Source organism: Dufourea novaeangliae, unplaced genomic scaffold, assembly GCF_001272555.1.
Source record: "Dufourea novaeangliae isolate 0120121106 unplaced genomic scaffold, ASM127255v1 scaffold162, whole genome shotgun sequence".
NCBI lineage: Eukaryota > Metazoa > Arthropoda > Insecta > Hymenoptera > Halictidae > Dufourea > Dufourea novaeangliae.
The window spans coordinates 2318686-2332385 of NW_015374046.1; the positions used below are offsets into that span (position 1 = coordinate 2318686).

The 13700-nt window shown below is 36.1% G+C and overlaps 6 protein-coding genes across 7 annotated transcripts in view; 3 read left to right on the top strand and 3 right to left on the bottom strand.

Moving 5' to 3' along the window:
• The window catches only part of LOC107189777 (retinoic acid receptor RXR), a 55904-nt gene extending 52886 nt beyond the window's left edge, over positions 1 to 3018 (bottom strand). Inside the window, exon 1 of the mRNA XM_015578400.1 lies at positions 2666 to 3018. Coding sequence (XP_015433886.1) covers positions 2666 to 2684 — 19 coding nt within the window. The 5' untranslated portion in view covers positions 2685 to 3018. The remainder of the gene's footprint in view (positions 1 to 2665) is intronic.
• A 517-nt stretch (positions 3019 to 3535) lies between these two features.
• On the top strand, positions 3536 to 5089 carry LOC107189749 (uncharacterized protein C7orf26 homolog). The gene is made up of 4 exons (XM_015578361.1): positions 3536 to 3698; positions 3782 to 4403; positions 4613 to 4905; positions 4975 to 5089. The coding sequence occupies exons 1-4, from the start codon at positions 3620 to 3622 to the stop codon at positions 5061 to 5063; spliced, it is 1083 nt and encodes a 360-aa protein (XP_015433847.1). The 5' UTR covers positions 3536 to 3619; the 3' UTR covers positions 5064 to 5089.
• Positions 5090 to 5277: 188 nt separating this feature from the next.
• On the bottom strand, positions 5278 to 6413 carry LOC107189701 (ribosomal RNA-processing protein 7 homolog A). Its single transcript, XM_015578292.1, has 4 exons — positions 6250 to 6413; positions 5833 to 6165; positions 5447 to 5752; positions 5278 to 5363 (listed from the first exon to the last, which is right to left on the bottom strand). Exons 1-4 carry the CDS (start codon positions 6290 to 6292, stop codon positions 5278 to 5280), a joined length of 768 nt encoding a protein of 255 aa, XP_015433778.1. The 5' UTR covers positions 6293 to 6413.
• An 854-nt stretch (positions 6414 to 7267) lies between these two features.
• Positions 7268 to 8915, top strand: LOC107189686 (transmembrane protein 145-like). The gene is made up of 4 exons (XM_015578270.1): positions 7268 to 7363; positions 7489 to 7912; positions 7976 to 8565; positions 8646 to 8915. Exons 1-4 carry the CDS (start codon positions 7268 to 7270, stop codon positions 8913 to 8915), a joined length of 1380 nt encoding a protein of 459 aa, XP_015433756.1.
• A 17-nt stretch (positions 8916 to 8932) lies between these two features.
• LOC107189702 (FAD-linked sulfhydryl oxidase ALR) lies at positions 8933 to 10642 on the bottom strand. 2 transcript variants are annotated; one of them, XM_015578294.1, is made up of 3 exons: positions 10556 to 10642; positions 10003 to 10190; positions 8933 to 9542 (listed from the first exon to the last, which is right to left on the bottom strand). In XM_015578294.1, exons 2-3 carry the CDS (start codon positions 10084 to 10086, stop codon positions 9147 to 9149), a joined length of 480 nt encoding a protein of 159 aa, XP_015433780.1. In that variant the 5' UTR covers positions 10087 to 10190; positions 10556 to 10642; the 3' UTR covers positions 8933 to 9146. The 2 variants fall into 2 exon arrangements, with proteins under 2 accessions (XP_015433780.1, XP_015433779.1); XM_015578293.1 differs by lacking the exon at positions 10556 to 10642 and adding an exon at positions 10293 to 10368.
• On the top strand, positions 10639 to 12578 carry LOC107189689. Its single transcript, XM_015578271.1, has 8 exons — positions 10639 to 10840; positions 10915 to 11412; positions 11489 to 11691; positions 11773 to 11846; positions 11915 to 12026; positions 12089 to 12151; positions 12222 to 12379; positions 12461 to 12578. The coding sequence occupies exons 1-8, from the start codon at positions 10651 to 10653 to the stop codon at positions 12576 to 12578; spliced, it is 1416 nt and encodes a 471-aa protein (XP_015433757.1). The 5' UTR covers positions 10639 to 10650.
• Positions 12579 to 13700: the final 1122 nt, after the last annotated feature.

The window sequence follows — 13700 nt, forward strand, 5'->3', positions numbered from 1 at the left end:
TGTAACGAGAACGCGCGCACAAGAATTCGGGTAACCGCGATCGCAACTGCGTGCTCGAAAGTGCAAGTTCAAGTTGCGATTGCATTTGCAAATGTATTCGAAACTTCGCCTGTGAAAATCGCAATGGTAATCGAGTCCAACGCGTTACATGCTACCGTCGCAATTGCAACCGAATTCGGAAGCTGATGGACCTTCGTTGGATTCTTTGTCCGTGGAGCGCCGAATCCAAGTCGATTCACGTGCGGATCGATACCACGATATAACACTCACGAACGCATTAATAATTGTACACCCTGCTATTCTTGTTACCCTTTAAATGGAACCGTTTGATTCGCCGTGTAATCTGCGGGAATTCGTGCGATTTCACCGTCGACACGGAATCGTACGATTCCGTGTGGGCAGATATAATCCCGTACAAGGTTAACAATTATCGAGCACTATCGATAAAATCAATATCCCCTAATTGGGAATGTATCAACTAATACTGTAGCTACATTGAAACGCAAAGTTTTCTAATAATTGACGAATTTATACGAGCACGGTGATAAAGTGAAATATTATTATCAGTGGTTACTGCATCGATTTTGAAAGCGAGATATTAAATGAATGATTTCAAAGATAATATGTATTTTTTTTTATACACGTTTGAGAACCACTGACAATCGCACAAAACGCTGAGATAATTCTTGTCGCACGGTCCATCAGCCAAACGCTCACAACCGGCAAGAATTATTGGAGCAGGATAAACGCACGACTCTCGGAATAATTCTTGCCGTTTGCATCGTATGGCAACCCAATACCAGCGGCAGAAATTACTCGAGGACATGTATACACGTCCGAAGTGCACGCAATGAGAGAAAAGAAAGAAAAAAAAAGAGGGAACGAGATATATAACCAGTGCACGCGGAACAACATGACAGAAACGGCGAATATAATGTAGCAACAGTGATGGCAAAGAATACAGAAGAATGTAGATCACGGAGAGGAGATTGAGAGAGAGAGAGAGAGAGAGAGAGAGAGAGAGAGAGAGAAAAAGACCACGCAAGACGGAAGTATAAAAAGAAGAATAGAGAAAGGAAGACAACAGAGCGTAGATTGGAAGAGGAAGGGAAAAAAGTAGCATAACCGCCGGGGGAGAGAGAGGCGAAGTGGAGAATGTGTGTGTGCGTGTGCAACCGTGCACTTCGTCCTTGGACTTATATAACAAGGAAGAGTCTCTCTCTAACAGGGAAAGAAATATCCCAGAAAAAAACGAAAGATGGGGAGGGTAGATCAAAAATTGGAAAAGAATTAATTAGGAAACAACCGGAGTGCCTCCTGGTGATGACAAAGGTTCTAGGTACTTTGTACCGCTTTCAAAATAGTATGACAATAAAAATAAAAAAGTAACGCAGAATGACACGATAAAAACCGTTTCCATCTCCCAAATTTATGGAATATGTATATAAATTGTGTAGCATTGTATTGTAATTAGACCCCGTAAATTGTAATTGTAATTTAACATTTAATGAGCCTTTTATTTCGAGGCTGATCCATGCAGTTTCATTTGATTCCAGTTTTTTATAAACTACTCCAACAAAATCTGTATTTGAATAAACATGCACAGTTTAGTCTAGCGTGTAAATGATAATAAAAAATGAAATCTAAGATATACAAAATATTCTAAATTATGAGTGACATAAGTACCGGTGAGCTATTGATGACGTCATGATTCTTCCATCTATCTACCGATACGACATCACCACCCACAACAATGGTTTTATATCTCCAGATACATAGCAATAAGTATCGAACAATTAACAACTATTATTTAACAGAAGTATAAAATAATTATATGTAAATAAAGTACCGGCATCATAAGGATCCTTACTGGTTGCACAGAATGAAAGGGGGTTGAAAGATGGTGACGCAGGAAGAGGGGTTAATTCGCAGCGGCTTGAGGTAGGACGTGCACGAACGGTCGACAGGTGTCGCCACGTTGCAACGCACGCTTGACTCGGTCAAGCGATAATAATTCTCACGTGTCTCTGTCAAGCGGTACCGTGGCTTCGATTCACTGTACACGAGAGACTATCTAGGTTAAAGACACGCCGTTATACTATTGCGTAATGCTGACCGTAGTCATCCAACTAAACGACTCTCTCGTATGTCTCTCAAACGTCAAAGGAAAAAGCTCGCACATCACATATTTTTTCAACGAATTCACCTATCCCCGTCACTAGCACTTCCACAAGCCTATAATAAACTTTCAATAAATAAGAAAATTATGCTTTCTTACAATTACTACCTCTCTCGCCCTCTCTCTATATAAATATATATGTATGTATGTGTATACATAGGTATACATATAGAAGAACACGCGTAGGGATTGAGCCAAGAGTGGAGGGTACAGTCAAGATCAAAAGTGAGATGCGTGACATAGATTTGGCCGAGAGCAATTTTCACGGAAATCATTCCCAAAAGCGAATACTCTATTCGTTGGGAATAAAAGATGAATGGAAGATGGATTGAAAAGGAAATTAACCGGTAATATCATGGTCGAATACCGCGAATGCGGTCAGTGAACTAGTTCCGTTTCGACCCTGACACTGCCATTGCCCCCGGGTCATGATTTGTGTCAAAGGCTCAATATTGTTGCAATTTGTTTCCACAAGAATTTACTCACCCCTCTCGTTGGACTCCATTGCGCGAAGGCTTCTGACACCGTCCTGGACGTTGAACAAACGGAACCAGTATCGAGCGAGTAACACGTGGAAAATTAGTCTCAGGTCTCGGGCCGCTACCTCGAAATTCACCACGATATAAACATGGCCGGTCGGTCTCTCTTGTCACTATTATACCGCGGGGTCGTTGAACTTTTCCGAAATCGAGGGACCGTCGCCCCGTTACCCACCGACTATACAGCTTTTTTCGGAACACGCGAAAAATGGTAAAGCGCTATAGCTTGGTGCGTGCCACCTAAAAATAGACCGTGAATTCGGCGATTGTTTTGACTAATGGACTGGTTCGCAACCTAGTCGGAGGTGGCGCTACGAAATGGACACCTATGCAAACAACTTCCGTATCTTGCTGCTAGAGGGCCACGAGGTTTCGATAATTCTCGAAAGTTTTTTACATTTTCAGGATTGCGAACTATATGCACTTAATGTTCCTGAATGCCGCAATGTTCATTAAAATCGAGAAAAATTATTTTGTATTTCATTATGCAATCTGAAATAAAATTTTATGATGAATTTTGTTAAATTCATCGCTGTAAATAAAGCTGTATCTTCGGCAATTTACAAGTGTTAAATCATTTTGTGCTTGAGTTTTGCCTCTTACTAAGAAAATACTGTATTTTAATCACAATGTAACGCTATAACACACTCCATAATACTGTAACTATCATACAACTCAAATAGTTATTAGTTGCTCGATAGTAGAAAGTCACGTTAACAGGAACGCACCAATAAAGATGTATGCTTTTTCGATATCTAGGAACCTTTCTCGTTCATGAAAACTAAGAGCTGCAGCTTTAAAAAAATGTCCTGAATGTTGTTTTCGGTCGCTTGTTGAGTGTCACACGATTGTATTGTTTGTTTTGAATGTGTCTATATGTCAGACGCATATATATGCATTCATGGCAGGGAATGATATAAATAAAAACCTACGAAAATTAGATTTTCCGTATTGCGCTAGGGAAGCTTTATGCAGGATCGGTAAGACATCGTTTAAAAAGGTTAATTCTTTCGGCGTGTTATCTTTGTTTACACATCTGTTCACGAACTTGTCTGTTCTAAAGAGATACTATGCGGAATACCAGGAAAACGAATGGACCTGCAACTGGACTTGATATCAGAATTTGTGTTCGGGGAAATAGAAAGGCGAAAGAAACGCAACATGACTATAGCCATACAAGAATTACAGTTGATAGAAGTCCTAAGCGATTTTTTCCAAAGTCCGGGAGGAAGCGCTGCTGTACGGAATGCAGTCTTTTTATCCCTTTTCCCTGCAGATAGTCCCAGAAACAAATTACTAGGCAATTTAGTATCATTGGCTATAGCTACCCAAAATAAGGCCGTGTTAAATGCAACTGGAATCTGGATGCAACAGTTGGGTTCTACCTCCCTACAAAGTGTAGGATTAGCAAGACATGTACTTAATGACTACTTTGTCCTTACTCCAAAATCTATTGACAAACTGAAGCAACTTCCTGTTCTTGCACCACATTTCACTGCTAACTTACTAACGGCAATAGGTGAAGTTTATGAAGACAAAGATCCACCTACAGAACTGCTTAGATTAGTAGGGGAATGGATTGATGAAAACCCAAGTCTCCTATTGACCCCTTTAATGGATAATCCTGCCTTGCCTAGTGGTGGCATTCCTATGACACCAATTACACCCATAGCAGGTTTATTCAGGTAAATTGAATGAAGATTACATTATCCAACATAATTTTTGAGTGTCCCTTCATAGTATAACAGAGTTAAGCAAAATGTAATCTGTTTAATGATTATGTCTATTATATAGGATTACATCTTCCATGTATACCTAATGGGATAGATTACTATTATGTTTGTTGATATAAAACACAAAGTATAAAGTTGAATCTAATTTGTTTTTTCATTAGGTGGTGTATCTTATGTCCTCTGCGTCTAAAGAACACAGAAAATTGCCAGGAACAGAAGAAATTGTATTCAAAGATTCAACAGCTTCTTATGGAATCAGTATTAAGATTAAAAAATAGTGGAAACAATAAGCACGCAATCTCGGCGCAACATTTTGCTGCCACTACCCGAGCTTTAAGTAGCAGTTTAGGATCTCATTCAACTGCTAGTATCATATCGCGTGATTTAGCTATGGAACGACTTGCCCAGGCTATAAACGCGGCAATGTCTGCGAACTGTATTTACGGGAACAAACGTACGTACTTTTATAATATGCTGATTTGAGCACGAACTACATTGGTTAACCCATTATTTTTCCTTACAGAGGAATTGTTGGCTCTATTACAGCCTTTAGCGTATCAACATTTTCTCATTGAATGGACATTGCAAACTTATGCAAATAAAGCTACTTGATTAACAAATTCTCATTCTGACTTAGTTTCTCCTCTTTCAATCTGTACATATGTTCTACTGCAATAACATAACTGAGTCGTTAGTTCTAAATGTAAAGTAAATTTTTATGAAATAATAAATACCTATTCCACATTGACATTAGAAAACTGGTCTGCATTTTTTATATATCAAAATATTTTCCTTAGAAATCCTATTCTTTAATACGCACACCAAATTAAAATGGTTTAAATGTTCTCTTTGATTTTAAATCTTGTAATCTTTTCTTGTCTAACTCAAATTTCTTTCTTAACTCTGCCAGATCTGTAAAAAGATGATATCATAAAATACTCCAAATGTTAGAACTTTATATGAGTCCAACTACAATAATACAAAATAAAACTTACTCTGTTTTTTACTCTCACGAATTTGGAAAGTATAGAAATTAAGCAACTGTTTCTTCTTATTCTTGTGTTCTTCTTTGTTTTGCACTTTATTAATAGTTGATTCCTTTCTAGAGACAGCAAATTGTCCTCTCTTTTTTTGTCCAGTTACAGTCACCCACCCATCATTGTCTTCGTTGTCTTCTGCCATAGCTTTTTCGTTAGCTATTTTGTCAGCTAACATTTTGTCATAGTTGTTCATGTAATCTTCAATTTCCTTTTTCATATCTTCTTCATCAAGTATTGAATTATTATATTCTTTGTACCATTCTGTTTAATTTTAAGTAAACAATTTAAAAAAGACCTTTTAAGAATAATAATAGATGAAGTGAAATAATAAAATGACTCACTTGCCAAGCCTGTTAAGCATACACTGTTCTTATGATTTAATGTTATAATACTATTCTCAGGGAGTTCTAATGCTCTTTCCAATGCTGACTCTTTTTCAAACACTAGATATGCTGTTTTAAATCCTTTTGGAGTAACAAAAAAGACATTAGTAATATTCCCACAGAGTTTGCTAAAACCTGTCTGTAAAACCTCTGTTGTGACATAAGGAGGTACATTTAGCACAAACAATGTTCGTCCCCTTGGATGTTGAGGTTCCTGATTTCTTATGGAATGTTCTTTAAAAAATAACTGATGTTTGTCTGTGTTTTCTTTATCAAATCGAATCCATAGTGCTAAAAAATAAATATATAAATAAGAACCTGACCAAGGTGATGAAGACATCAGTTTAAATAGTGGATAAAGCAACAGATATGTACTTTTGAAACCTTTTGGACTTTGTTTATTACTCTTCATGAGCATTATGTTCTATATAACCTCTATATTAATTAATAACAAAATTGATTAACACTTCCTGTGTTAAATCTACTTATTTCTTTGGAACAAAGTAATACAAATCACTGATAACTTAAAGAAACGTCACTATTCCAATCATTGCATACAAAACAAATTGCACGTGAATCTTTGTGATGTCCCACGTGTATTTGTAGAAATATTTCTCCAATTTTACCGCTAGATGGCTTCAAAAACAAATTTATTCTCGCAAGACTTTTAATTCCTTTCCAATTCTCTTGGAGAACGGAAGTCCGACCAGGAAATGTAAACCCCTTTTCATTTTCAATTTTTTCATTTTTTAATTATTGTCCATTCAACATTTATTTTCAAATATGATTTAATATATATTTAAAATATAACAATTATAAACGATTATTTCTTCACAACAGTTTGGATAATTAATAAACTATAAAAATCTAAAGTATAATTAAAGATTTTGGCCATGCCGAATACACAACGTAGAAATTGTTGTTTATATTTCTTATTATATTAGAACAAATCATCACTGATACGGTAAAGTACACAATATATTCAATTACCGAATTATAGACCTCTAATCTCATTCTATATTTAGAAAGCCTATGTAACAAGCACACCATTTTGTCATATGTCAATATTTTCATACAACTGTAAATGTCAAGGTCACATGAGTACTCTTGAGAACACTATAGAAACAATTCTGCCGGTGTGGAATTACAATTCAAAAATACGGAACCAATAAGTTTTCAAAGGACTTTTTTTTACAAGATTTTAATAAAATGCTTACTGTTTTCCATATGCACGACCTGCGTTTCAATTAAAAATCAATAGAATAATTGAAACGTATAGTTACAGGCGACAGGGAAATATTGATTGTAAGAAAAGCAGCAGGTAACAGGTAACGTGTAACAGATATGTAGATATCATTCCAGTCAACAGAAATTGTGCGGTCGGATGTGAATAATGTTTAAAGAACCATTGTTTTCTTTCGTGATATTGTTCTCCTTGTTTACACGATTAGAAACTAAAATTCTTCGTGGACACCTGGTTACGCGTGAAGTAATACAAGCTTTAAATTGTCAAATTACTTCAATATATGTGCAGTTTGTGTTGTATAATATTTTTTAAAATCGTTTATCTAAATGATAAATTAATTAATAAACGAACCTACCCTCTTCTTTCAGAATTGGGCCTTTTTAGCGAGATTCTGCTTTCTAACGGAACAAGGTACGTTTCGATATGAATTTGAATTAGGAGGAGAAGAGAAAGATTTAAAATTATTGTTGTACTACGACGCGCCCGATCAATGGCCCAGCGTTTATCCTTCAAATAAAACATGTATCGAAAAGGAGGCTATACTATGGGATGGAATTGGGCAAATAGTACCATTATCAACACTTGTATCAGAACAATCTGGTTGTACCGAAGAAGATACAGCGGTTCGGTGTTCTAGCTACCGAAGGTTTCGATCGTCTCGTCCGAGATGGTGGTTCATCGCGTTAGCAGATTGTTCTTCAAACACTGGACTGAATATTTCGTATTGGGTATCGCTAACGAATGCACAGCATGGCAGTTTCTGGAGAGAACATTTCTCAGCAGATGAATTCTGTAGGTGACTCCGTTGTGGTCTGAAGTAGTTTAATACTTAACTGAATCTTTTTCCGCTTTCAGATATATTGCCAGAGTTGATAGCAATTAGTTGCATATACCTTATACTTGTGATACTAAGCTTTCACATTGCCGTGCAATTAAGAGCAAGACGGCTTTTACACGTGTCTTATAAAATATTTATGGCTTCTCTGCTTTGTCAATTGGTGGGAATACTGTTTGAGATTTATAGTTATATGAATCTTGGATTACGAGGAGTGCCATCAGAGAACGCTTCCTTGATAGGACAACTTTTAGAAGCCTGTTCGGATATTTTATTCACTGTACTTATATTACTACTTGCGATCGGTTTTACGGTAACAAAAAGTGTGTTAACAGCGAGACAAACTCGGTGGCTTGTATTCTTCGTTTGTTTCACTTCTTTCTGCCAGTTCTCGTTATACATTTACCAGTCCGATGTATTTGACCCTGGATTGGTATTGTATATTTATGAATCACCGCCAGGCTACATGTTAATAGCGCTAAAGATGATTGCTTGGATTGTATTTTCGCTTCGTTGTCTAAAGACGGTAAAAAAAATGTCGACAAAGCTTCATTTTTATGGTTCATTATTTTCCTTGGGATCAGCATGGTTTCTATGTCATCCGTTTACGGTATACATATATTGTATTATTATACACGACAGTTGCATAAAGTGCTTCAATTCCTCCACAATATAATTATAATTTCACAGATACTCTGCATTACTTTATTAGTAGACGAATGGATAAGAGAAAGCGTTGCTAAAGGATGCTCATTATGGATTGTTTTTGTGGGACATGTAGTATTTTTGTACATAACCCGACCATCTGTGGCTAACAAACGTTTCCCGTTTCATATTCGAACGTGTCAAGTTATGCCGATCGGTGGTGACGGACAGGATCACAGTTACGAACCCCAATTTAGGACGGCAAATTCTGCATTTACTATTTCACATCTACCACCGCCTATTTCCTATCAGTGAATACACTCTAAAACAGGTGATAATCAATGTAACCATGCTAATATAATAATTCTATTTTTATTAATGTTTCCTTATAGACTGTAAAGATAAATATGAATTTGCTCGCAACTCTGATATATACAACTATTCCTCGTATTAGAAAAGTATTTATGACAATCAACTTACTAATATTTTATATCACATGTAGGTCTCTTTTAAATATTTAAAGCCACGGGTGATCATAAATCATTATTAATCACAAGAACCATCAAGCCAGCCATCTCTCCATCTTTGATTGACAAGATTACAGTCGAATTTTGGTTTGCCAAGCTTCTTGTTTACTTCATTGTGAATGTCACAAAGCCAATGGCTCAAAATGTACTGTGACTCAGTCTGTGGTGGGGACTGTTTTAACTGTTCTTGTAAATCTTCTGCACATACATAACAGGGATAAAATTTGGAAAATTTGTAAAAGAACTGTTTCATATCTGACTTTTGTGCTTCACTTGGATGGTCAGGATAATATGCTGCCATGGTATGTAACAGTGACCATGTTTTAGAACCTAATTCATCCTTGTCCAAAGGACACTCATCACGTTTCCCCTTATTATTTATAGGTTGATCTTTCTCCTGCTTTTTCTCAGATTCCTGTTACAAAAAAATGTACAAAAGTACATGGAATATAACTATTAACTAGTACAATCAATTGTATAATTATACAATGTATTTTTTACTGTTTATAAACTATTAACAACGAATGACTTTATTCTTAAACACCTGTAATCTACTTGTATTGTACAAACATTTGCTGTTTTTAAATATATTGTCTAATTATAAAAAATATGAAAATATTTTATCATTGTAAACTGTTCAATTTAACCTTAGAATAACACACATGGGTCACATATGATCTCTGTATGTATACCATATATGTACCTCTATACGTATATCAAATTATAGAAAACTTGTTATGTACTCGAAGCAGATGAATACTGGGATAGATACAAATAACCCATGTGTGACACTCCACAGTCCTAAAAGTACATATCTATAGCACTATTAATTATAATTAACATAAAACTTTTAATTCAAAAATCGTTAGTTGTACCTTCTCAGATTCAAATGTCTTTTTCTGAATCTTTGCCCAGGTTTTGAAGTCTGTGCACGCGCGACAGGGTTTCTCATGAGACATTTCGTAAAAATCACCGAGTACATCCGTAAAAACGTTCAAAAAATCGTTTTGGTGAATAATATTCTCACGTGGTCAATAACCTGTCCGTTGAAATTGCAATATACCTGTTACACATGGAAATAAACATGTAAACATCTAATACATCATCTTCATACGGTAACACAAATTTTCTGAATGAACCGTAATTAATGAAATACAATACATACATGTATATACATATTCAACGAGACATCGATACAGTGTATAATATATACCTGTCCTGTACACACAACACCTTACGCCTCTCGTTTCAGATAAGAAACCGTATGCAATAAGAAGTTTGCGCAAGTTGCGTTACGAAAGAGAGGCAGTGGCAGAGCCAAGAGGGCTCGAGCTCGAGGCATACACTTCTCCCACGTTAGCGTACAGCAGCGTAGAGTAAAGAAACGAGGAAAAAGAACCGAAAAAAAAAGGAAGTCGTGCGACTAACCTGACCCGAGTGTAGTCAGCGGGTGACAAATGTCAAGTGCAGTTTTGACTGACCGCAAATGATACGGTTGTCGGTAAAGTTGATCTTCTGCATGGATGATGGCGAATCGTAAAAAAAGTAATGAATCTTCTCGGTCTGTGTCGAAAAATACAAAGTGGCACTTCGGCGAGGTGATGTTCTCGTCCTCGTCTTCCGAGGAAGAAACGACAACCGGATGTCGAAGTTGTAGAAATACGTCGAACGAGCATTTCAACAAGAAAACCACCGAAACCGACACGCAGCCAGGTTAGATTTCATTGTAATCATCACTTGTCTGACAGTCACCTTCAAATATTCTGTTTTTCATTGTTTCCTCCTAGGGCAAGATACGTCGCGACGCGAGGAGAATCCTTTCAGTTTCAAGCATTTCCTTAAAAACGGTTCCCAAAAAAAGTACTACAATGCTGGAGCTCGTCCAAAGGTTTATCCTTCTCCCACACCGAGTCCTAATAACTTGGAAAAGGATGCTAAGGTCTATTCCTGTAATCCAACAGAGCTACCGGATTTTGTGCAGGATCATCTAGTTTTAGAGCAGTGTTACTTGAATCATGAATCCAATCAGCAGAGTATTCCAGATGTAGATAATTTGCCTGACTTTGCTCTAAACAGTGTGGCACAGAGGCAAACCAGACTTAGAAATAAATCGAAATATAGTGAACCTGTTTTGTGTGATCTCCAATTTGATCTTACTGGAAATTTAGACAAAGAACTACCTCACAGAAATCAGTCCGCACCAAATGCAAATTGTTCTGCCCATTTAAATTTACCTATCCTTGATAGATCTAATATAGAAAGTACAGAATATCCAAAACCACCAGGTAATTGCATAATACTAGATTCTCTTATTAATTGTGGAACAAGTAGATTTTTCATCTTTAATTTTTTATTATTCAGCGTTTCCATTAGATTTGCCGATACTTGGAACTGAATCTGATGCAGGTCCCAATGTATCAGTAAGGGACTGTGCTGGACCTAGTGAAGCAAATGTTCCAAAGTCTTTACCAGATTTTTTAAATGATGGTCCCATACATAATAAAACAACAATATCCACAGATTCTGGAGTTGTTCCAAACAGTGTAGAGACCCCAGAAAGAAGGGTATGATTATTAACACTTTATTAACTAAAGAGCATTACTGATAGATGAAACTAAGCAGTGTCACATTAAAAATTCTTCCAGTTATTGTTAGAAAATGAAAGATTACGTCATGAGCTAGAACAAGCAAGAAAAGAAATTAATGATAAGACTAAAAGGTAAGCTTGACTATACTGAAAGTGATAAAATTAAATTGGATTACTTATATTTGGTGTGTGTATTACAGAATTCAATTATTAAAATCAGAATTGACCTCCAGAAGAGAAGTGGAGCATGAAGAAACTGCTCATCTTGAAAAAGCTATGGAACAAGTTGAAGACAATTTAAAACGTAGTACAGTAAGTATAAGATCATATTTATACATTTCACCTTTAATTGATTATATGATTTTTTTCGATAGAGAAGAGCAGTAAATGCTGAAAGTACTGTCACATCATTAAAAAGAGAGATTAAAGCTTTAATGGTTGGTATGAGATTTCATTTTCACCATAAAGTACCTGATGTGCAATTGGTACAGTATAATTTCAATTTAGGCGGAGATATCACAGTTAAGGCTGGAGAATACGGAACTTAAAACTGGAACTGCGGCGGGTGGTAGAACAAAGTGTGATTCTTCGAACGTAAGTCGAACAGTAAGAAGGGTAACCAATGATTTAAGGACTGCTGCTTCATCAGCAGAGGTATCGTTGAGGTAAGATCATATATATCGATTAAACACGACATTCTCATGTACAAAAAAAATTTCAATTATAGTATGTTAATGTACTTCCAGACAGCTAATGTCTGGTGTGGACAATTTAAGGGTACTAGCTTCTGCACTTGAGAATGTAGATAGGATAGAAGACCGGACCAAAGATTTTCTACCAGATTTCAACGAAGATAACTTATGAAGCTGCTGGTCTTGCACCTTAATATATTTTTGTGTCCTCCTCTGTCTGTACACTATCCCTTGTTTCAATTCTTCTCCTACGTACGACCCAGCCTATGCTACCCAGTTCCTTGAACTCACGCGTTGCGTTGAGTATTTTTTGTGGAGTCGATTCGTGATTTGATTCAATTGCAATGTATGATATCCATGGCATGTTTGTTGTATCTTGATGCATTGATGATATCACTTGTGTTTCAACTCGTATTACAATCACAGATTGTACACCAATTGTAACGGTTACCCTTGCTTGACAAAGAATGACTTTTAACAAGTTGACTGCCAAAACAAATTGATTTATTTTGTTCATGATGAAATGTCTGTTTAACATTCTGTAAATGTGGGAATTTCTTTTTTATTGGTTCGTAACGCTATTAAAAGTCGAAGTGACGGTCACTGCTGACCCCACGACAGTTAACGTGTTAAATGTCATTTTATTATCAGCAACAAACATGCGTAACAAAAAGTGGCTTACATTGATCCATCACAATATGGCTCCAAGCAAAGCATTAATAATTTTAACTTTTATACGTACGCTTTGTCGGAAATCTGTAAATGCATAGCACTGGTTGGGATTCACAGTACTATTCCGATTATAATTGTTAAAACAAACGATACTTTAATGGTCATTGTGACAATGTTACGTGTACAGTGTCAGATTACATGTTTCATTTCTTTGTACATGTCAAAGCTATCAATTAAGTGATTAGATTCAAAGCAGACAAGATCCTCCATGTATTTTTCTATTTAAGGGGGTACATGAATCTTGAGTCTACGAAATAGCGAATCTCTTAAACAAAGTTGTAATTATACGAATTGACGAACAAATATGGTTTTCTAAGCGCTGTATAATAGCAATATATGTACACCAAAATTTTTTTAAAAGTTGCCTTTGTATGACACGAATTGATTCCATATATAATTGAATTTGAATATTATATTTCCACTCACAGATACATACAAAAAATTAATTAAACCAAAAACTACAAAGGTTTATTCTAGTATTCTACTAAACTATTTTATACTTACAATATACATGTCGGTATTTATCGTGCGGTATTTATTTTGCACTTAAAACAACAGAATT

Coding starts and splice junctions, on each gene's coding strand:
- LOC107189749 (XM_015578361.1), top strand. CDS start 3,620: ATGGCAGGGAATGATATAAATAAAAACCTACGAAAATTAGATTTTCCG. Junction 3,699..3,781: donor GGAAGCTTTATGCAGGATCG/GTAAGACATCGT, acceptor TCTGTTCTAAAG/AGATACTATGCGGAATACCA. Junction 4,906..4,974: donor CTGTATTTACGGGAACAAAC/GTACGTACTTTT, acceptor TTTTCCTTACAG/AGGAATTGTTGGCTCTATTA.
- LOC107189701 (XM_015578292.1), bottom strand. CDS start 6,292: ATGCTCATGAAGAGTAATAAACAAAGTCCAAAAGGTTTCAAAA. Junction 6,166..6,249: donor AAGTCCAAAAGGTTTCAAAA/GTACATATCTGT, acceptor TTTATTTTTTAG/CACTATGGATTCGATTTGAT. Junction 5,753..5,832: donor ATGCTTAACAGGCTTGGCAA/GTGAGTCATTTT, acceptor AAAATTAAACAG/AATGGTACAAAGAATATAAT.
- LOC107189686 (XM_015578270.1), top strand. CDS start 7,268: ATGTTTAAAGAACCATTGTTTTCTTTCGTGATATTGTTCTCCTTGTTT. Junction 7,913..7,975: donor TTTCTCAGCAGATGAATTCT/GTAGGTGACTCC, acceptor TTCCGCTTTCAG/ATATATTGCCAGAGTTGATA. Junction 8,566..8,645: donor TTCTATGTCATCCGTTTACG/GTATACATATAT, acceptor ATAATTTCACAG/ATACTCTGCATTACTTTATT.
- LOC107189702 (XM_015578294.1), bottom strand. CDS start 10,086: ATGTCTCATGAGAAACCCTGTCGCGCGTGCACAGACTTCAAAACCTGG. Junction 9,543..10,002: donor AGACATTTGAATCTGAGAAG/GTACAACTAACG, acceptor TTTTTGTAACAG/GAATCTGAGAAAAAGCAGGA.
- LOC107189689 (XM_015578271.1), top strand. CDS start 10,651: ATGATGGCGAATCGTAAAAAAAGTAATGAATCTTCTCGGTCTGTGTCG. Junction 11,692..11,772: donor TAGAGACCCCAGAAAGAAGG/GTATGATTATTA, acceptor AAATTCTTCCAG/TTATTGTTAGAAAATGAAAG. Junction 12,027..12,088: donor ACAATTTAAAACGTAGTACA/GTAAGTATAAGA, acceptor TTTTTTCGATAG/AGAAGAGCAGTAAATGCTGA.